The following is a 22,847-nucleotide window of genomic DNA, read 5'->3' as shown; positions in this document are numbered from 1 at the left end:
GTAGAGGCATTAGGCCAACATCAAAAAAAAAAAGGGTTTTTTTTTTTTTTTTGTCGAGCCTGGTGGCATACTTGTCACCACCCCGTTATAAAGGGGATGCTCATAGCATCCATCCATCCATTCATTATCACGGCAGTGGGCGGTACCAGCTAAGCGTTCTTCATCTGCGGCCCATAAGGACGCGTCAGTCGAGAGTTCGAGATCTGCAACTGTGCACCACTGTTTCAAAGGCTATGCAAAGTGTTGCGTTGTTGCACCGTCCGCCACAGATGACGCTAGCGACCGAGCACATTTTCAAATTGAAGGAGAGAAAGGGTGTGGCAGCTGTTTGTTTTTCTCATGCGGCAGGCATATTCCTAAAGGAGGCGTTGATTTTACACTAGCACGCATCGCGCATGCGCAAAGTAGTCGTGACGTCACTTTGTAGAGTTGGCAAGGTCGCGGAAAAAGGAGATGTGGTAAATTTGGCACGTTTGTTTGTTTTTTTCTCCCGAGTTGGGTTTTGATAACCATTCGAAATACCGGCTTTTAAATCCGATAGAACAAGGCTTCACCGATCTGTGTGAAGCTTGACCAAGGAGCGCGCGTGATGGTCTCACGTTCGCCATAGCACGTCGTTGCCGCACTTCGTTCTGCCCGAACGGTCTTGAGTCATCTGACGGGGTGTTTCGGTTCTAAACGAAAACACAATATCTGTCGAATTCGCGATCTGTGGTTCTTGTACGGGTGCGGATCGCACGGTTATTTAGTCGACTGGACTAGGCTGCTGCTCTCAGTCGTCTAGAAATTGCGGAACAAGTTTAGGTAAGGGCAACATCGCTTCTTGCCTAGTTCAGAAGCGGCGTAGCTCATACAGAGCAAGGTCGTGATGATTCTTGCACGTCCGTTAAAGTAGGCTACGTCGCTCCCCGCATTCGAGTCTGCCGGGCCGCTTGAGAGAGAGAGAGAACTATCTGTTCCATCGAGTGCTGCAATAGAACGCGACTGTTAAGCGAGGCGGCTTTGCCACTTGTGATCAACGTGCACCTGTCGTGACAACCAGTTCTCACTCCCTCCCTTGCCCGCTTGCGTATACAACCGGAGCATTTTTATTTCTCTAAACATCGGTGACCGTAGTCCAGGGAGTAGCGGCGCAATTGGGAATTCATCGCATAGTGCCTCAGTTTTCACACGCACAAAAAAAAAAAAAGCAATGACGAGGGCGGAACATTTCAGAGGATGATCGTTCTGACGTCGACATTGGTTTGCGGGGATAGCGCTGCGGGCCATATGGATTTGCTGTAAACACGTGCGGCGATGTAAGGTGCGGTGCCGCGTTCGACCTAAGCCGCTTTGTTTTTACGGTGTACCTTTATTTTATCGAATCGTTTACGTTTCGCTTGTCTCTGATTGTGCCTAGGTGCTGACCTCGGGGAAGACGACGAACAAATCCCCCCGTCGACATGTCGTTTGGGAGCACGGTGGGCATTCTTGACCTCTTTGAGAAGGAGGACCCCTTCTTCAAAGATTCCGGCGGCCTGTTCACCGGCGATCTCCCGGACGGCGGACTTTTGGTCTGTGTCTCTTTTACTTTACGTTTGTTCCACTCGTTCGGTGTTGGAAGGTGTTTGGGCTTAAATGTCACCAGGAAACGGCACCGGCTGTTTCCACCAGACGCACGTGGCCTGATTCCGCGTTAGCGGCTCTCCTCCGCCGCAGCGTTATCAGTGGTAGACGCGTAGCTCTTTTTTATGGCCAATCATGTGCGTTAGTACACTGCTGCACTGACACCCGTGGTTGGTAAGTAAACTTTAGCACGCCTAATTAGTCTTAGTGTTTAGCAGATAACTTGCCCATTCGTACACGTAGGCATGTCACATCTGCCACTGTGCCCGCAGTAATTTATGCCAACATACCGTTTAGCAAAAAAGTTACACAGTCTGTGAAACTATTTGGTATTAAATCATTGTCAAGTTCTTGCACACCTTTGGGATCTTCACTAGAGCATGTTATATAGCAGCATAACCGACTCATTGTTGTGTTTACTTTACTTATCTAGCCTGCTTTATTGGAAGCGATTTACTTAAAAACAGAATATTGCATCACTTTCTTCTGAAAGTGGGATTTATAATGCTTGGCTGGCAGCAGTTGTTTTTAAGCAGAACACTTTGGCTGACATGGTGTCTCTCTGAGATACAGCTCACGTGTTATCATTGCAGAGTTTGCTTTGGTTCTTGAAAGCATCTTAAATGTCTTGCACAAATACTGAAAATGCCACGTTAGCATGGTGCCGATAAGTGCACAACAGGAGCATCGTCAGTTTCATGGGTAGTTTGTGATATGCAGTTAGGGTCCAGTAATCAACAGTAAAATTATTGCTTTTGGAACACTTTTTAACTTGCATCTGGCAAGTTAGCGAGTTTCAGCAATGGTTGTTTGTTCATATTATTAACTTAGCGAAAAGCTTGATGCAAGCTTCAGCTTTGTCCTCAGTGATGATACATTTAGGTACATGTTTTGCAGACTGTAAGTGTGTGAGAATATTGTTCAATAGTGACTGTGCATATTGTCACCTTTTGAACATGTAAAGGTGCATTGAATATGAGCTTAGTTTAGAATACTAGTTACTCTGGTTGTATTTACGAAATTGCTTTAATAATAACCAGTAACTGGGACTGCGCTTACTTCATCACTTTTCGTATCCTGCTACCACTTTGCGATTCATACCAGCCCCTTTAATCTTGGACAGTGGCATTGCAGATTATACTGAATGTGACTGTAGTTGTATGAAATGAGCAGTTATTTTGTACCCAGAGCACTCTTTGTAAAGCTCAGGAATTTTCTCTAATTTAAAACCACAAATTTCTCATAATTTCATTTAAGTATAACAGGAAGCAGCGGTATACTGCCTTATTGATTCTCGCGCTATTTGCTGAATGCCAATAACCTGTTGTGCACTCTCTAAGTTTCAATTAATGGCTTGCTCTTCTTTTACTTCACTTCATTTTCACAATTCATAAGGACCTTTCCACTTCCAAAGCACACTTTTGTATGGCTTTTCTCAAGTCTGCTCACTTAGTGGTTTATTGTTGTCGCTGTTATGCATCCATATTTTATCTTGCTGTGCCTTTACTAAATACAGGTTCATGTGTTTCTGCCCAATCCTGCACCCTTGTAGCCAGAACTTGAAAGTGAGAGCATCGACTTTTGGACCAAGTATCTGATCGGTGACTCAGCCTTGCCCTCACTGCATGATGACGTGCCCGACTCCGTGCCAGACCTCGTGTCGGCGATCTCGCCAGCGTCGCCATCCCAGGAGCACAGCTACAGCCTGTCTCCTGATGGCAGCGTTGCCAGCTTGTTGTCGCCTCGGACGGGCCCGGGGTCCGAAAGCTCTGAATTCTCCACGTTAGACGGCCATCAGGTGAGACTTTTGCCAGCAAGTCTTTTCAAGTGCTGCCATTTCTGTAGTAGACATCATGCAAAATTTTTCAAGCACTAGTAGATAGGCTACGAATCCTCTTTTACACCTCCTGATTGAGCTGTACCTTGTGTGGAAGACCATGTTGATCACATTTTGTCAATACCATAGCACTGTATGCCGCAGAGGCACTCTATTTTGAAAAACAATTCCCGCAGCCTCTCCCCAGCGCCTGTTCAGTCCTCTCCATCTGCGAAGTTATGTAAAGTTTCCTATAGGTGATATGGATAAAGCTGATGATATGTAAAGTTGATATTTAAAGTTAATCCACTAGCAACTTTACATATCAGTTTGTCCATTGGCCCTTTTTAGTAATTCTCATAGTAGCATCTTTGCATCTTAGAAGTGTGCAGTTTTTCTCTTCGTCACAAATTTTAGGCCATGGGGTCATTTACTGGCCCTTTAAAAGGTGTTATTCTACAAAACGATGAATGTAGCTGCTGTGGCATCTCCAGCAGATGTATGACATCTGTATTCCCAGCGCATGCAGCTTCTTTAGACTGTGTGACTTAATTAGTACCTTGGCCATTTAACTTGGGCAGGACTTCGCCTTTATGTCTATAGAGGTGCATGTACTTGTTATAGTCTCGAGATGCCCTGGTCCGGTATCTTACACAGAAAGATGAAACATATGCACACCTTTCTTTTAGAAATTGCTTAGTCTTTCACTGGATAATTGAAATACATATACATTGTTAACTAAAGAACCTGCACATATCCTTCTCAGAAGATATAGAATGTGATTCATGGCGGCTTTCTTCTACGTGTTTGCACTAATGGCTGTTGATTTTCTGCAGTCAGCATATATTTATACTTTATTGTAATTTCATAAACATTTGCATATCTGATAAGTACTGCATGTAACATTTATCTTCCCTCTGTTCTCATGGATGTTCAAGAAATTACCCTTTATCTTTGTTGCAAATTAGTTCTTTGCCTGAACAAGGCTTATGTCGGTTGTGCATTGATGCCTTTGATGTTCATTTGGCACTTTTAACATTGTGCAAAGGGCCTGCTGAGGTGATTAAGTCAACTCATTCCAACTGCAGGAGGAAGCAATGGATTTTGATGATCCCTTGTATGTTGATGTCGTTGGTGTAGAAGAGTATGACAACAGTTCTGTTTCACCATCCTCCATTGTGGAAGAATGTGTATCAACAACATCACCTTTGGATGACATTGGTGAGCTTACTTTAATCACTGGTTAAAGTATCTATAAAATTATTTATGAATTGTCAAAGCACGTACTGCAACTTAATGGAGGATGAAAATCACAGTGATTATGGCTCATTTTATATTAATGTTATCTTCTAAGATCTTAAGGCAAATACACCAAGTTCACAGACTTGCATCACTTAAAGTTCTAGAACTAATTCTATGTTAGGTAGTAGTTTATAGTCATTTTAGTAGAATAAGGTTCACGAGGAAGTCACTCAATTTAAACTTTTAAAACGACGTCAAAGGATCAGTAAAAACAAAATGTATCTGCACTTCGTATTCGAGATCTTGTGCATCGTGACGAATTGTGCTTAAGCAGTCATGAAAAATGTGGTCGTGATGTTTTAGATACATGTGCATAGGGGCTTTGTTCGTTCCCCTATGTTAAGTGGCTGTTAGCTTTAGCTATACATCCAATCAGAAATTTTATCATTTTATATGTAGCCGAGGTATTGTGTTAAATTATTTTTTGTGCATGCCTGTCCATATCATAATGCTACTTTATAATCATAATGCTATTTTAAGCATGCAGACTTTGGAATTTCGCATAATTTTACCAGTTGGGCCAGTTGGTACATGACCAGCGAAGTGAAAAACAGCGCGCAACACAGGACAGTGACAGAGCTTCGTCCGTCTCTGTCACTGTCCTCTGTTACATGCTGTTTTTCACTTTGTTGATCATTTATCATCCTTAAATTCCTAGGTCTGATGTTTTGTTTTCAATGCATGTGCATGATGTACCTGTTCTCTCAGTGACCTACAAATATTTGCACTGGACGTTATTAAAGAAAAGTAAGACGCTTACTTCATGCACTTCTTCGCCTTGCAGCTGCGGATGTGATTGTTGCTACTACGGATGCAAAAGATTGTGAGCAGGCAGTGATTGTTGAAGTAAGTAAACAATTTCCTGGAATTATCTGCTGTTTGCTTTGTGCTACCTTTTCTCTTAGTAATGCCAGAAAAGTGCAGTTTGGTCTGTATAGTCAAATAATGTCCAATACACTTTTTATTTTCCATCCTTGTTGATGCTTCTAGTGGTGCTTTACCCATGTTATCTGGGATTTGCTGGCTATGAAGTGGTTGTTGGTAGTAGAGGCATAAAATGTAGAACAAAGAATAATTGCATTATATCAGCCCTTCTACAGAACCTTACATAAGTAGAATTTGAACTTGTAAAAATATTTTGCGGGGCAGGAATGTTGCACAATTACTGTTGCCCCTTCTTTACTGCACGCCACAACAAGAGCGATCTAGATTTTGTTTTGCCTCAACACTCAGTGATTTCAGTGGCAGAAAAAAAAACACAATACATTTGATATCAAACATGATGTGCCCTTAATTGCATTCTCGAATGGCTCAAGGTATTGTGGCAGAACAATAAAGAATCATCAGTAGAAGGCCACCTGCATGCCAATATGTGTTGTAGATCTGTCCTTCTGGGAAACAGCCGTTCTGTTATAAGAATAGATACGAAGCAGCTCTTTGACAAGCCTGTGTAATGCTGTCCCTCCGTACGAATGCGCCACGCGCCGCAGGTGTTGGTGCGATGCCAAGTAGGTTACGCTGCTGCTGCGCGTTGACGTCGCGCTCCCCTTGCAGTGCACGCTGACGTCTCTCTTCCTCGCCTGCTAGGCACTTGCCGCAGCGCCCGCAGCTGCCGCCTCCTCCGTTCGGCCGCAACACCTGCTGCGACCGCAGCTCACTATACCGCCGAGTGGACTCATCGGTACGCACGCAATAAACACGATGTGCGCCTGACGTACGCATTGAAGCTTGTCTGTACGTGTCACCTACAAGACCTACGCCAGCCATCGCTTCAAACGAATCCTTCAGTGCTCACCGCAGCACCTGCGTTAGCTCCGTTCAACCTGTAATGCCACCCGTGCACAACGCTGCTGCTTCGCATCCCATCAGGGTTCCCTTTGTGGAGATGGCACAACTTTATTGCTGTCTTCAGTTGTTTGGTGGTGTTGGGCCCTAACTGGCTTGTTTTCCCCAAGTATTATTCAATGCACTGGAGGGACAATTTGCATATTTGCATGCAATTTTTATGAAGCCTTACTGAATTGAATTGAGTGCAGCAGGGCAACAAATTGTGATGCGCAGTTGTGCGATTTCTGCGCCTATTGCAACAAACTGTGCCAATGGGTGAAATCTGCTTCTAGCTGCTACATTTCTGCAGAAGTCATATAATATTGTGATAGTTTCGCAGTCTTCTGGGAAAAAAAATCAGCATCAGGCAATCAAAACACTTCCATGGGCAACACTGGTCAGAAAATGCTACCCATTGGGAGTTGAGCCTTAAAACACGCAAGCCAAATATTGTAAAGCAGCACAGGGAGCAGAATTCACAACTAATTCTCAATGTCAGCCAGAAATCGATCGCTCTTCCCTTGACCAATAATGCCATAAATGTGAACGACCACACCATAAAGGTCACGGCCACTGCCTGTTTTGAGCATTGTGATGTGCATAGTTACCGGGGCCGCCACGAGATGCCTCCTTGCGACAACTTGCTAGCTTGCGATCGCAGTGAAAGTTCTAAGAAAGAAAAAAAAACGCTTCAGGTCATGACGTGCACCGATAAATAAGTGTAGCTTCCTGCTCCATTTTTCATGCTTGCTTTTAGCCTGCTCACTGGTACAACAGTTCTGCAACTCTGCTTGTACTTGACGGATTCTAAAAACTGCTGAGGTAGTTGATTTGGATGGCAATACTCGTTTAATGAAGCCATTTGATGACTACATTTAAAAGTGTTGCATGGCCTTTTTAAGTTACTGTAGCATGCCTGCCAAGTCTGCCAGATTATCCGAGAGGCTCCTGGATTTTGCAAGTTTCTCTTGATTGTTCGGGTCATAGAAAAATCTCCCGGAAATCCAGTTTTGCCCCGCACATCCACTGCTTTGCCTGGCTGATTGAGCGTATTTGTCTGGCCATGTAGTAAGAAAGATTCCTTTTTTTAGCTATGGTGGCAAGGTTAAACTCGGTTCAGTGTACATTTTCGAGAGGTGAAAATAGCGCCAGGACATGCGGCCTGCCGAGTAGGAGCAGAGAAATCGCACATGGCTGTGTAGTTTTTGAAGGTCACGCACAATAACTAAATAAAAGAGAAACCTCCATTGTAGTACAGAGAGGGAAGTGACCCCGTGGTACAGTTGGTGCTTTTGCTGGCTCTTGAACGTGCCAGCATTCCTACGCGAGAGGAAAAAAAGGAGAGCAAAAAGGGACCGCCTCTAGCAGGAGCGCTTGCTTGACGTGGCGAGCGCGCAGCGCTCCTAGTGGCTGTTCTATTGCAGCCAGTGGTGGGTGTCCTGCTGTTAACCTTTGTGGTTGGGGGGGGGGGGGAGCGCACAGTGAGCCCTTTACATTGACATAATAGGGAGTGGCGGGGCGACTCGGGTAGACAAAGAGGGGCGGCGGGCTGACGCTGCGACGGACCTTCACTCTCCCTCTCTTGTACCTAGAAAGGGAACTGCACGTGCTTATGCCCACAACTCACCAGGCACTTTCTGTGCTTTTCCTTAATGTGACCCCTTTCCCCTCTCTCTCAAGGAGCTAAGCTGAACCCTGCTTCCGCAAGGGTTTCTCGAACTTAATGGCAGGGCTTTTCTAAGCCGCCCATCGTGATTAATCAGCCACTTCTCCCTTTTCAAGTCGGAACTTTTTAATTTTTTCTCTTTTTATATTTGGACCAATTTCTCCTCACTGTCTCTTTATCTCCAACTTCCTTATTGAGGGCTCCTCCCCGATATTCTTACCTTTTCCCTCCATTCTTGGCTTTTTTCTGTTTTTTTACTCACTCGCTAGGGTTGCCAAAAAGAGTGCCTGACACTGCCTGTTTTCTCAAGGCATGAGAGGAAAAAGTTGAGCTGGGGGACGGCGAGTGGTCGGCAGGACTGTGTATGGTCCCTTGCCCGACAAAATAACTCGTAAGCAAGCGATGACAGGCCTTGCACACGGAGCAATGTTATCGCATGTGCCCTTTGCGTGACGGTGATTGCCGGGTCGTTTCATCACTGCTTCAGCGGGGTTGGTCCCTAGCGGTAGGGCGCTTTTATTCGAAAAACAGACGGTGCATCAGCGATGTTATTGGTTTGGACTCTGTACAGATCAGCGGCGGCCACAAATTTCTGCTAACAGTGTTCATATAATTGCTATTGTGACATCCTGAAAATACAGCGGCGGTGCTACGCAGCTTCACACTGGCCAGAAGATGGCAGCACATCGCTCACTGCTTTCAAGGAAACTTGCACACTAGTTATCTACTACAGCACCTTTTGTTAGGGCTGTCATGGGGAGCCAGTTTCACCTTTAGTTACGTAACAATATTGATTTATGTGTGCATATATATTGGGAGACATGATAAAGCTGCTCTCAGTCAGACCTTTAGAGTTGTAGTACTATTCATAAATCTGTGACAGGCATTTGCTCTAAAAGGCTAATTTGCTGCTCCAAAGCAGAACTTTAGCTGCTTCAGAAGTTGCGCCAAAGCAGTTTCGGTCTATCGCATCTCTGAATGAGTGCACAGTTTGTATGTTCAATTTTTTCATTGATATAGTGTGTGACTATTACGTGTTTGTATACTCGACAACAGAACACAATTTGGTGTGCCTTTTCATGTGCAGGGCACAGTTCTGCCCGACATCTTGGAAGCCCCCGACAGCCCTGTGGCTCCCGAGAGCCCCTCTGCGATGTCGTCATGCAGTTCAACGCACAGTTCCCCAAGTGCTGGAAGCCGATCAAATAAGGTTAATTGCAATGCTTGTAGCTCAAGGTCGCCTTTTGCGAGGCAGCACCCACTGTTACATACTGCAGCTAGTGCCTTCGTGCAATATGCACCCATAACGTATTACTCTGGTTAAAGAAAAAGCTTCCCCATGTTCTGCACACAGTGATAATGCCCTGCAGTACATGCATATTGAGCATTCTTGGAGACAGTATTGTCATGATTGTGAATTGTGTGCACACTTTGGGCATTGTAGAGAAAAATCAAGGTTGAAACTCAATAATGTAAAATTGTCTTATACAGCAGAATCCCTTTCATAATAAATTATAAAGGTACTAACTGTAGAAACATAGTGACTAAATTTTCAGTCCATGTGCCATAGAGTCTCATTGTTAGTGTGTATGTGGCAATCACTTTTTGGCAGGTTAATTATTTAAATAATTAATTTCTTCTGCAAGCTTGCTTTGCAAGCCATAAGAAGGAGTGGGTTGTACAAAAGATACATGTTGCACAAAAGAAACAAAATTAATGAACTGTGAAAACACCTTGAGGAAAAAGAAAAAAAAATAAAGTTATGGGATCTGTCTTGGAACAGTATATTTCGGCGCGTGAAACATCAGAAACAATATAATATATAAAAAACACCAAAAATGTTGCAGGTGAAAGTGCTGGCTAGTAAATACATGGATAAAACAAAAGAAAAGAAAACAAAAAAATGCCGCTATAGAACAAGAAGTAGTAATGTCAGAGGAATGACAAAAATAAAAACCGTGACAACTACGCGCAAAAGAGCACTTGCTTACAGAGCACTCAGCTCAGTAACGAAAAGGATACGTTTATTATTGCCTTTTTTTTTCATTCTACCCGCCAACTTGATTGTGCATCTGCGACTGTAAAACAGCTTTGTGGTAGAGTTGAGTGTAATTTGTTCATGGACGATAAATATCATTACATTAACTCGTGAGATGAAAGAAACAGCATTGACCTTGTCACCTGAGCATCGGGGCAGGGTCTGTACAACACCCTGCAGATATTATGCATTACAAGGCAACATAGAAGCCATGTAAATTTCCAAAAGGGCTGCGAGAAACTGAGATCATGTCATGTGATTTCTGCGCTGAGCCTCTGAACTCCAGTTTATTAGGACCGTTACAACCAACAAGTTGGCCGTTATGGTCTGAATAACAGGAAACACTCATGGCCCACACGTTCCGAGGTATTTCCTGGGAGCACCTGTGCCTTCTGTGGTGATGCCTAGGACAATATAATAGATGCGTAGCTGCGAGCTTGCATATGACTGTGCTGTCCCACAATTGTGTTTCAGAAGACAGAAGAGGTTTTACAGCTGACAGAGGAAGAGAAACGGCTCATGCACAAAGAAGGCATTGTCCTGCCGACAACAATGCCCCTTACAAAGGTGGGTCATTGCACAAAGCAGCACGTGTGCAGCACATGGTTTTGCAAGGCTTAATTCACTGTTTCCTGCATTTCTTTTACGCATGTATAGTCGAACCTAATTGCATCAAACTGGGTCAAATGAAATTATTTTTTCCATAAAATATTTCATGGGCATATGTTGCAGTATGCGCAGTCAGCACATCGAAAAGAAAGTGCAATTGTGTATGGCTCTTTAGGTTTGCACGTCATAACTTGTCACGTCACGTGGTGCTTCCTTGCTTCCAGGTCTGTTTACTGTGAGGCTCTAGATCTTGCAGCGAGCCATTTCTTCATACCTTCATGATCGTTGGCCCACATTTCACTCCTTTTTTGTCATCAAAATTCACCAGTCATTGTGACAAATGGTAGGATAAACTTTAAGGGGAAAAAATTCAGAAATATGGCCGTACATTATGTCACTATACGAGAGATGCTTAAAAAAAAATACATCAGTGGTCTGTGTGTTTCCAGTATTTTATATCATTTAAAAACGCTATTAGGTTCATTGCTTCAAGTTTTTGTGAGGCAGCTTTAAAAAAAAAAGAAAAGGAAAGAAAATTTTTTTTGCACGAGTCATTCAGTGAACACTGTATAAGAAAAGTAAAAGGGTGTTGTGTGATGTACTGGTTCATTCCAGATGTCATGTGAAGGAAGCATAGAACAACATAAACTTAAAGGGGTCCTGCAATGTTTTTTTTGTCTGCGCCGCGTAGTGATCAGTACTGAGATTAAAGGGACAGACAACCGCTGAGAGTACGAATTGAGGTAACTTCACTAATGGAAAGATTGTTTAATGCGCTGTCTAAATCGAACCCTGTTTTTCTTGTTAGACAGGGATGTATGTTCTTATTTTTTCACTGAACATTCCTTTTGGTGCCTCTCCTGGCAAAAAAGGGAAGATTCACTTGGTAGTGATCATGTGACCTTTTGCTCGTGTACGTTATTGTCTTTATGTTAGCATCGAAATGCAGAACTTTCTTATATAATCTTTTTTTAACGTAAAACGGGCAGATATGCCTTTGTTTGGGCTGACCACAACAGCATCACCACCTTTGCTTGATTTATTATCCGGTGCACAGGAGTAGCAGCATGAACGATGTTAGATGAGGTTTTGGTGGTACTTGCTGATAAGTTTAAGAGGTATGGAAAGTGCCTCGTGGCCTTTGCAAAACGGTCAGTGGACTTCATGTGATGACTAGCATGGGGTAAACTTTTCTGCCTGCTTTTTATATTCCAAAACGGTGAAAGTGTCAATGTGAAGGTGTTTAACCACAGTTTCAGTCGCTCCTGGGTAAGCAGAACCTAAGCAACTATTTGCAAGGAGCTCTACCAGCACCGCTATCGCTTCACATTGTTTTTGAAGGGCACTTATGTACAGTGTTACAGGCTTTTCTGATCAAGAAATAGCGCTTACAAAATAGCTGCATGCTTTTGGGAGGAGCCACTGCAGCTTCAAACACTACAAGAATGAACTGCAGTTTCATTTAAAAAAAAAAACGGGGTAAAGAATGATCGGTTTTCAGTCTGTTTAACGCAAAAGAATTTTTCAGTATGGGTGCACAGGAACAGAAATTAGTCTTTGTGACACTATAATGACTAGGAGACGTGGCCTGGCTCATACACTGAAGTTGGTGACTTATCTCCTGTTCCGACCATGATGCAGCGGTAGCGTGGAGCTCGAACAAGTAGAACCAGTCCTACACGGGTCCATCGTCCATCGACTTGTGTAGCGCTATGATGACTGTGAGCCGTTGCCTGGCTCATACGCCATGTTTATTCCAAAGCACGTGCACTTCGTCCTTCTCTTTTTCTACTAACCATCGCTACGATCTTGCATCACATCTTCATACTTTAATTTAAAACCCCAGCAAGCGACAAGAAAAAAATTTTCTCATCCTTTCACGTTACACTTTGCCAGTGGCATCAGTGGCTGGTTCTAATTACTGAGCGCTTCTTATAAAGGCACACTGGAAGTCTTGTTGGCTGCTGTGCATTGCAGCTAGTGTTCTGCAACTGCTTTTAAATGAGTTAAAAACGAAAATCTTAATGTATCTGAGGCACTTTAAATGGCGCTTTTACCATTTTTGTGCACAATAGTGTGGCCTAGTCTGCACCATATGAATATTACATGTGACTTGTCCCTTCAGATAAGTCTGAATACCCAGGCAATTTTGACTTTCACACATGATGAAATGTCACTTCCAATCATAAAAATAGCCACTGTGTCACTGTAGGCCAAAACCAAATTGGTGTCTCCATTGCATTAAATTTATAACAGCTTTGTTTTGGGGGCGAAGCTCCTGAGGGTGTGGGCTTGTTCGCCGTTGTCCGTCGTAGCCACCCCTAACACTCGGAGTGCTCACTAAATGGCGCTGCAGCGCTCGCTGCCACCATCAGCTAGTTTGCACGGCAGCAACTCGAGAGCTGCCGTCTGAACGGCGGGTGCGAGTTCACGTACACAGTGCTAAACCGCGACCTGGCCTTGATGCGAGGTGTACTCAACACGGTGCAGTACTGGCAAGAACGTTGCAAGGAACTTTTTGCTAGGCCAGCTGGGCAAACAGCACGCCTTCTGCTGCAGAAGTATGCTGGGATAGACTTCTTGAAACTCTGGAATGGCTGCGAGTGGGATTCATGGTTTACAAATGTACCTCTGGAACTTCTCCCACTCATCATCGTTCACTGCATGAATATGTTTTTTTTTTTTTTGCATTACTATTTGTACAATAATATCAGTGCATTCTGCAGTTCTAGAACATGTGATAAAAACGGCATACGTAATGTGTGTCGCAGGGCCCCTTAAAGCTAGTTGGTGGGGATTTGCCATTGTAAGCTCTACATCTTCCAGTTGTGTAAGGCATTCTTGTTTGTGATAGCTGGGCTCTGAGAGCCTGATGCACATTGTGGGTTGATAAACTTATGTGCTTATCTTTGTATTGCAGGCTGAGGAAAGGGAACTCAAAAAGATTAGGAGAAAGATTCGAAACAAGGTAGGCTATGACTGCATTGGTCTTATTTCTTGTAATTGGTGATTGATAAGGATACAACATTTTTATGTGCATCGCCTGGCCGCAAAACATTACATGATGCACTATTAAAATGATCAGAAGGAGAAAATAAATTTTTTGAGATAACCCATAGAAATAGCCACACACTTCAATGTTCGATTTTTAGTGTTAGCACTGCTGCAGTATTATTGTCTGTATAAAGAAAGCTCTGCAAACAGTATTGTTTGTTGTACAAGATCAGTCATTAAAATTACCACAGCAAGCCAGCCTGACAGTATAGCTTTGAGACAAAACACTCTGTACTTCCATACTTTCACATAACATTGCAGAGAACATTGCTGGTCACTTGACTTGCATGCGGAATTCTGATTCCTCTTCAATGGAATGGCATCACTATTTCGCTGATAAGTTTATTGCTGGTGTTCTTCATATTCAGGCATTTCTTTAGCTTTACTACTGCAAATTGGTGCTAGGCTGTTTGTGAACACCATCATAATGCATCATGGCCAAGTTTGCTAGAATGTGTTGCTTTTTGAGATAATATAATTGTTGTAATACAGGTAAATGAGTTTTTGCCATTTTTGTTAAATTTGTACCAAAACACTGCCATAATACTTTTTGCAGCAATCGGCACAGGACAGCCGAAAAAGAAAGAAAGAATATGTCGATGGGTTAGAAAGCAGGTGAGTAGAGAGATGTCATTATGAGGGGTTTCTCTAGAACGGTTTTCAGAAAGAACCAAAGGTAGTAGTACCAAGGAGTTTCCTTGAGTTCATTGTTATGGAACTGACATACAAAGTCAGGCCTGAACATGTGAATTTGAACAAAAGCTATGTTATATTGGACATTTGTGGCTGAATCGATTTTTAGCTTGAATTTCACTCGTGAATGTTCAGCATAACCATAACTTTTATTCTAATAGGTTTAGCACGTCCATGTTTTGTTACACTGTGCACAGTTCTGATTGCAGATTATTGTGATATGCTCATTTACTGTATTTACCCAGCTGTAGGTCGACCCATTTTGTCTTATTTTGAAATCCGAAGTTGAGGGGTTGACATAGAACTGAAAATTAGTTGCGGTTGTAAAGACTCTCTAAACATTATCCTCGAGTATTCTCGTGAAGCTAGCTTTTCTGCACATCTTTGAAGCAATGCTGCTATGAAGGACAGTGGAATTCAACTATGTTTTGTGAGATTTCCTAAATAAATCTGAAAAAAATTAAATGTACTTACGTTCCTGTTTTTTTTTGCATGCTTTTTAGGGGGTTTATCTGCATTCGTGCCGACTTATAATTGCATAAATACGGTATTTACTAAATCACTTAGTTTAGAAAAGGTCTTGCTCCCCAAAAAGCACTTGAAATATTTTGTGCTAAGTAATGTACTAGACAAATGATTCATACTTGAAATTGGCACGCAAATATTGATCAACTCTAAAAGTTTTATCAGAATTTATAAACAAATAAACTTTTTAAGTTTCATTTCCTCCTTAATTAATTGCCTGTGCTCATTCATTCAAAGCATTTCAAGTGGTTAATCTCAAGAAAAGCTCTTAATTCTATTATATTGCTTGCTGCCTTTTGCATTGTAATGTGCTCAATGTCCTCTGAGCATGAAGCTATGTTCAGCCTTGGCCGTTGCATTAGCTCCAAAATGTTTGTCTCCCCTGCCCCGTTCATTTTTTGTCAGATTATAGCTGCCATTTTCTCATCTTTTCTTCTAGAGTGAAGCAATGCACAGCACAGAATGCCCAGCTACAGAAGAAGGTAGAGATTCTCGAGAAACAGAATAAGTGAGTTTAAAAAGTTACTTTGCTTTAAGCCTGGTCTGTGTTGAGCTCTGTGATGTCCTAATTTATGATAACTTGTGTGCTTCAGTGGTTGTCATTTTCAGTCGACTCCTCTTAAACAAAACTCTAAGGGGATCAATAAAACTGTTCGATTTATCAGAAGTCATTTAAGCAAAGTACACTTATTTAGTGAACCAAGACCTTTATTCAAATAGCACAAACCTCACCTCACTCATGAGGATGAGTAGAAGAAAAGGAGTGAAGAGTGGTTTGTTTGGCAAGCTTGAGTTGATTTTTCACAAGGTACGCACCCATGCCTGACAAATTTTCAACAGCCTCTTTAGCTGATAGGTCTGGTGGCACCACTGCACTGGCAGTATTGTCATCACAATCATTGCTTGCTGGTTGATCCTCATCTTGCACTTTGGCAATAATTTTCTCGACAGTCTCTTCACGACAGGTACGGACATTTTCATCAATTGATTCGTAGTACTGCAGCGTGAAAGGGGCAGAGGGCACAGCCTGACTGAATACTGTCTCAATGTCGGCATCAGTAGGGCTTTCTTTTTCATCAGGTACTGCTTTCTGGCACTTGAAAGCCAGCATGGTGAAAGCATTTGTGTATTGTTGTTGCTTTCACTTGCTCCCAGGCACAAGCCAACATGTGGATTGCTGCCAATAAATCTATGCTGTAGCATTTCCCGCTTCCCTTCTAAGCAGCATTTGATGAAGCAGTTGTCTGTGGTAATGAACTTCAATGTTCTGAATAACCCCTTGATCTATCGGCTGGATCACTGCCGTTGCATTGGCTGGCGAGAACTCCAGAGTGATGGCTTGGAGTCCTTCAACCTGACCGTGGGCTGGGCAATTATCCACGATGAAGACAACCTTCCTGCCTTGCCTCGTAAATCTTGCGTTTTCCTTCCATAGCCAGTTTTCGAAATTGGCCATGGTCATTCACTCTCTTCTGTTTGCATGGTACGCAACGGGAAGGTGTCGAACGCTTTTGAAACAATGTGGGCGCCTTGATTTTTCTATTATCAACAGCCTCAGCTTCTCATCTCCTGCCATGTTTGCACCCACCAGCACAGTGATGCAATCTTTACTGCGTTTTACTCCACTACAGGCTTCGCCTTTGAAGGTGAGAGTTTTTGATGGAAGCACCTCGTAAAAAAGACCCATCTTGTCGACAGTGAAGACGTTTCTTGGCTCAAAGCTCATCGAAATTTCCTTAAGCCGCCCTTGTTGCCAGTCGGTGCAAATGTCTCTGCTGACTGCACCACTCTCACCTGATATTGCTTTGAAGACTAGGCCATGGCGTGTTTCGAAGCGGCTGAGCCGTCCGTCGCTTAAGACAAGGTTTTTAACACCCATTTGCATGGCGATCTCTTCAGCTTTCTGCTCGAGAATTGGTCCGCTTATGGGCAAATTGAAACTCCATGCACGCTTGAACCACAGAAAAAGAACTTTTTCTAGTTCTTCATAAGGCGTCGTCCGTATCCGCATCCGTTTAGGTGTTAAGGTCCGTTCTTAACTGTGCCTTCAAAATTTTCTCTGTCTATCCAGATCCGCGACAGCGTCAATTTCGGAATGTATCTTTTCGCCACCTCCGTCTTGGGCAGGCCGCTTCGATCGAGCTCCTAAAGATTTTGAAGTTTTTTTTTAAATTTCAAGCGGGAGTGAATGGTGTGGCCGCTTCCTTTCCATCGGGATGAAATAACGCCGTGATCCACCGCACTTTGCCGCACAAATAGGCATAACGCACAATTGACTCGCAGACTCTGCTCCCACAGCCACAAGGAGAATGGCTAATGGATTGACTTGTCTCGATCTCGAGGTGTTGCCATGGTTGTTAGACTACCTTTGGCATAAGCGAGTCTATGCTGTGTTTAGAGTTTGTGCCGTTTAGCCGTAGGTGACCAATAAGCACTGTTTAGATTAACCGATGAATTTTATTGTACAACACATAGAAATCCAGCCATATGAGCCCGTTTAGTTCCGTTAATGAGGCATTTTCGTTTAAGCGAGTTTTGTTTATTGGGAGTCCACTGTATTTTGCATCTCTGTAGAGCTATTGACGTACATATTAGAAGCAGAAGTTCTTTCATTTGTCTCTTGCTTTAGGGATCCGAGCTGTAGTATTCTGTCACCGTATGCTGTTGTGGCTTGGCTTTTAGCAGGGAAAAGCACTAATATTGTAGCTATCTGCACCACACTGTGCGCACGCCCGTATAAGGAGAAGTCTTCTTCCTCTTGTTCTTCGTGTGCGTTGATGCTGACAAGTGCGAAGCACTTTAGGGCCTAAGCTGCCGTATTCTGTCATATGCTGTCGTAACGCAGGAAAAAGTAGGTATAAAAATAGAAAAAATAAGAAAGCAAGCAAGAAATAAGGAGGAAAGAAAGAGTTTGATGAGAAACATACGAGGCTACTGAGCTTTCACTTCCTTCAAGCTTGGCACCCATAGTGCGGAGCTGCCCTTTTTGTCTATCTTTTTTTTACTTTTTTTAAAAATTACTAGGCTCGTGGTCTGGTTTTGAAATCTGGGCTGCTGAACATGAATAGCAAAAAGTTAACAGTTACTCAACTTGGCAGTTGGAAAGCAAATATTATTTTCTCAAAACTGTGCATATTAGAGTTTTTAATGTTAACAGAAATCATACAGCACTTCAAATCTAAGATCAAGTAAAAAAACATAAAAAATTGAAAGATCAAGTAAGAAAAACCATGAAGAAATTGTGTAGATATGCTAACTTAATCATTTCATTTCAGCACTCTGCTTCTTCAGCTCAAGCGTCTTCAAGCATTAGTTGCGAACTCTTCTGGTCGCAGCGCACAAACAAGCACGTGCGTCATGGTAAGAAAATCCATCACTTCTTGTGTTTGATGTCTTTTTAATGTCTCAAGGTTCACTTAAAAGGAAAATGAGTTAAGAGTTTGTTACAAAAGCCGTGTGCTGCTGTCATGTGCCCATTGAGTTTCAATACTGTAGAGAAAGAACAGTGTAGCATTCTCCGACTCCCATTGGTCCTGCTCTCGTCAAGAGGGAAATAAAGCTTACCTGCAACAGGCTTTGTAACTATTACATTCTCAACTACATCAACAGATTTCATCGATGTAGGCTTTGCCTTGACTAGAGGGTGCTGTGGTGGAGTTTTGTAAAGACATCTTAAAGGGATTTTGTGATTGATGCTTCTCTTAACCGTATTGCTTTGGGTGGTCAAACACAACATGTCGTGTTGGTAGTTTCTTTCATTTTGGCAACTGTGATTGATTAACTGCAAGGTGACGAGTTTCATTGGTACATCAGATAGCTAGGAATTTGAAACATGAAATTCAAAACCTGAGAAGCCACATTCATCCAACTGGCAATGGCTTGAGTGGAAATTGTAGCGACGATGGTTGTGTTTGAACACTGAATTGTCTGTGAATAGAATGGTGTCTGCTGCATGTTTTCCGAGCTTGCCACATTCCAAGCTTTTGTTGCTTTCTTTTCTTTTCGTGTGCAGGTTTTACTGCTCTCCTTTGCCCTGCTGCTGTTCCCCAACCTGCGTACAAACTCCGGGGACAACCTCGATCTCATATTGAAGTCGGCGTCAGAGAAACTGGCCCCGATTTCAGGCATGCAATCTCTCCTGAATTGCTGTTTAGGTAGTACATATTCAGTTGGTGTAAACTTGGTACAGTCATTGCGGTGTTGGGATAACATAGTTTGGTTGACAGTTCTTGTGTTTGTGTTCGCTTCTGAATGTGGCTTGAGAAAAAAAGTTATATAAAAACCTGCGTATAACAATCATTATCCGTTTATGTTTACTGTAAGGTGAAGGCCACTCGGAATGATCTCCAATTACGTGCAGTGGATGCTATGAGGGGTGAAAGCTTGCAAACTTCTGCTATACAGGGCAAGCTTACAGTGACTTGTGCACTGGCGTTTTGTCAGCATCGTCCGTCTCCGCCGCTACTATTTCTCTTCGAAAGAAAGCTGATTTCTGCTTTCACAGTTTCAACATTGTGTGAGATATTTTGACAAGCATGCTGAGTTCTGATGCGTGCTTATGGCAAAGTAAGTGTAGTTTAACGGTGCCAGTTGGAACGAGAAAGAGTCTAGTGGCGCCACCACCGGATAATGCCTTCTCGAGTTTTGATGAGTCACAGTTATTGAAACCAAAACTGCAAATACATGCTGCAAAAAATTATTGGGATCTGCATGTTACATTAAACAGTTTTCACACATTATAGCTTGAAAAAGACAAATAAACTCGTGTTATAGTTGGGTGTTTCCAGTATTTGGATAGATGAGAGTAGACACAGTGGGTGCTTGATGATATGGGACCAGCGTAGCAGTCCTCATTCTAATGCTGAGAATGAAGGGGCTCAATAAAGCCTGAAACCTGAGACTGTAACCTGAAAAACACTTTGCTATAGGACAAGAGGAATGATGTTCCATAAAATGTACCAAAGACACACCTTGCATTGTAAAGCATTGCAAGGTGTGTCTTTGGTACTCTACTCTAAAATTTCCGGGTGACAAGTGTACCATGCGGATTTTTCTTCTTGGAAAATAGTTGGCTAACTCTTAATTCCTACTTGATGAAGGCCTTCATGTTTTTATTCAAGTATGCAACTATGACGCAGGGCCACAGGGCAAGCTGCTCGAAGAAAGTGAATAATGGCGAAATTCATGCAGGGCGTTCTCGTTCCCTGCTGTATGCTTCGGAGCCAACGAGAGACTTCCACCAGGAGTACAGTGATGCCGCCAAGGCTGCTGCCCAGTACATCGAGGAGGACATCGATGCCTCAGATGATGAGGGCGTCTCGATGGCGTCGACGTCGCCTTCGTCACAGGCGTCCAAGTGGGTGCCGCCCTCAAGCAAGAGCCTAGGCTGGGGCTTAGACCTCAGCTTCAGCCTTCCCGGAGGCAAGCGTCATTGGATGGCAGTGCCCGAGGACACTGCCCGCCCAATGGGCGCTGCCATGACCATGCCGCCGGACAAGAGGGCTCGGCTCGGAAACTACAGTGCGCTGCCGTCTCACAATAACAGCCTGCACCACCATCCAGTGGTGATCCAGATGCAGCGGCAGGCCTGATGACCTGACCTAGGATCTGTGCATGCATAAGTTCTTCTCATTGCTCTTTGGTCAGCTGATCATCTGCCTCTCACATTTTCTTTTTCTTTCTTTTCATTTTATGACTGGTAAGTGGAAGACTTTTTTTTTTAGACTGTGTACCTCTTCTTTTTTTCTCTCTCTTTCTTTAATTTTACCCATTATCTGTCATTACTTTGTCTTTTCCTACTCTACCATACATTGACTAGTAAAAGTCTAGTGTTGACTTCTTTTGAATCAGTAAAAAAAAAGAATATTGGGCAGAGCTGCTCCATGATTGAGAGAGACACTGTGTGTACAAGGTGCGTACAAGGCAAGGCTGCTTTTACGGACTTGCCACAAATACCAGGATCATTGCCAATCAGCTTTGTATAAAATTGCCCCATTGCACCTTTTTCTCTCTTCACCCTGCCAAATTTTCTTTTTGCCTTCTACCTTCACAAGAAGAAGCGTGTCACATTTCCCTTCTTCTTGACCTTTCTCCCAACACCAGGAGAGGTGTCTGGTTATTGAGATCATTCTTCTGTTGTGTTCATTTCATTTACACGTTTTTTATTATTCTCATTATTTTTTCTGCCAGTGTGCATGTCGTATGAGACAGTGCTAGCTGACAAGTTACGATCCAGACTGCTAATGTAGGAAGTGTTGTTTGGCCTCAAGTCTGAGAGGCTAGGTAAAAGCTGTCATACAGTAGAAATGCATCTGGCCTCTCTAACCAAGCAAGGAATGGAGTGTTCTAGTGGAAAGAACTTTTTTTTTTACATTTGTAAGTTGATGCCTTGGTTGGCACATGCTCACGGGTGTCCCAGGCATCTCTCAATTGATTTTAGCATCGGTCCCATCGTGTCATTCGTCGCATACCGCTTGCTACTGTTTTGTGATGTCTGCTAAGATCCAAAGAGACCCCACTTCCTTTCTTCTCCCCTCTTTTTTTTTTTTTCACTGGTAAATGTAACTTGCAATCATTCCTCTCTCGTTTCTACGCTATCATCTTCATTTGCGGACCTCGCAGCTTTAGTAGCACGTGTGCGTTTTGTTGTCACTGAGGTGCAGGGCTCTTTGCGCTGACCTGTCTTTCTTTTTTCTTGTCTGTTCTGCAGATGGCTATGTTCTTTACAACAGCCGCAATATATTTACAAAAAACATATTGCTTATATACATGTATTTTTGTCACATGTCGGTTGTCATTGTTAGCGGGGTGCTTGACTAACCTCTTTGTACACCTCCCCTTTACCTGGTGTGTGGTGGTCCTTTTTTTTTTACTTTGATTGCCTCCCCTTAGAGTGGATGATGACTTGATTATTATTGGCATGAATGATTCATAGAGAATGCATAGACACCACATTGGCATTGTATAGGTGTTTGAAATAAAGCCTCCATGAAATTGTGATCATTTTGTCTCGTGCGGGATGGGCAGCATGAGAGAGCAAGAGTTAGTGCTCACTGGCATTGAAATTTTGGTTGCATTTGCTACTGTACTAAACAAAAAAAAAAGGAAGTCGAGTCCACCTTTTTGCATAAGACAGTGCTTTAATATTTTGTATATAGCATGACCGTACATATACATTTAAAAAAACAGATGACCGGTAGCTTCTTTGTTGAGGAACTCTATTAGGGCTCAAATATTATAAGCGACGAGATCTTGTGAATGTTTAGATCACCTATGCATGCTCAATCTGACTATGAGAACTAAGAAACGCAGCTTGAGAGCTCCCATTTTCAATGCTTCCATCATATAATTAAAAACAATGTGATAACATCACTACTAGTGTATCAATTCCTTAACTCTCCTTTTATCCTGCAGTTTCCATACAATAGCGGTCCAAATATTTTTAGGCAGTGGGATCTGAGAAAGAAAAGCATTCATTTCTTGAATCTGAGCACAGAGACTGGTTATAGAACTGGTAACATGTGCTGGTGTGTGCAACCAATGTGCTAGGACTCTACTATTTAATGGCTGGAAGTAAAAGTAAAAGTGCATCCTGTCTATGGGCTACTTCCCTTGTCTGTGTGTGCATAGTCATTTTTTTTATAAAAGTGTCAACCTAAGGAGAGTTCTGCTTCGCACTTGAAACCCTTTGGGCCACGAATAGAAGGCAATGT

General features: G+C 42.9%; 1 protein-coding gene across 6 annotated transcripts; it reads left to right on the top strand.

The window, feature by feature from the left end:
* Positions 1-356: 356 nt before the first annotated feature.
* On the top strand, positions 357-20,901 carry LOC119159359 (uncharacterized). 6 transcript variants are annotated; one of them, XM_075865075.1, is made up of 13 exons: positions 357-458; positions 1,400-1,553; positions 3,158-3,403; positions 4,510-4,642; positions 5,508-5,569; positions 9,304-9,426; positions 10,732-10,821; positions 13,784-13,831; positions 14,474-14,532; positions 15,575-15,643; positions 18,411-18,495; positions 19,148-19,289; positions 20,326-20,901. In XM_075865075.1, the coding sequence occupies exons 2-13, from the start codon at positions 1,443-1,445 to the stop codon at positions 20,724-20,726; spliced, it is 1,569 nt and encodes a 522-aa protein (XP_075721190.1). In that variant the 5' UTR covers positions 357-458; positions 1,400-1,442; the 3' UTR covers positions 20,727-20,901. The 6 variants fall into 6 exon arrangements, with proteins under 6 accessions (XP_075721190.1, XP_075721191.1, XP_075721185.1 ...); XM_075865076.1 differs by having other exon boundaries at positions 10,729-10,821; positions 19,148-19,259; XM_075865070.1 differs by having other exon boundaries at positions 10,729-10,821.
* The last annotated feature ends 1,946 nt before the right edge of the window (positions 20,902-22,847 follow it).

Source organism: Rhipicephalus microplus, chromosome 1 (assembly GCF_043290135.1).
Source record: "Rhipicephalus microplus isolate Deutch F79 chromosome 1, USDA_Rmic, whole genome shotgun sequence".
Classification (NCBI taxonomy): domain Eukaryota; kingdom Metazoa; phylum Arthropoda; class Arachnida; order Ixodida; family Ixodidae; genus Rhipicephalus; species Rhipicephalus microplus.
This window is presented reverse-complemented; position numbering and strand designations above follow the sequence as displayed.

What these genes read in the sequence shown, in the direction of transcription:
- LOC119159359 (XM_075865070.1), top strand. Translation starts at nt 1,443, where the DNA reads ATGTCGTTTGGGAGCACGGTGGGCATTCTTGACCTCTTTGAGAAGGAG. An exon ending in CCACGTTAGACGGCCATCAG is followed by an intron (nt 3,404 to 4,509) that starts GTGAGACTTTTG and finishes TTCCAACTGCAG; the next exon opens with GAGGAAGCAATGGATTTTGA. An exon ending in AAACAAGCACGTGCGTCATG is followed by an intron (nt 18,496 to 19,147) that starts GTAAGAAAATCC and finishes TTTCGTGTGCAG; the next exon opens with GTTTTACTGCTCTCCTTTGC.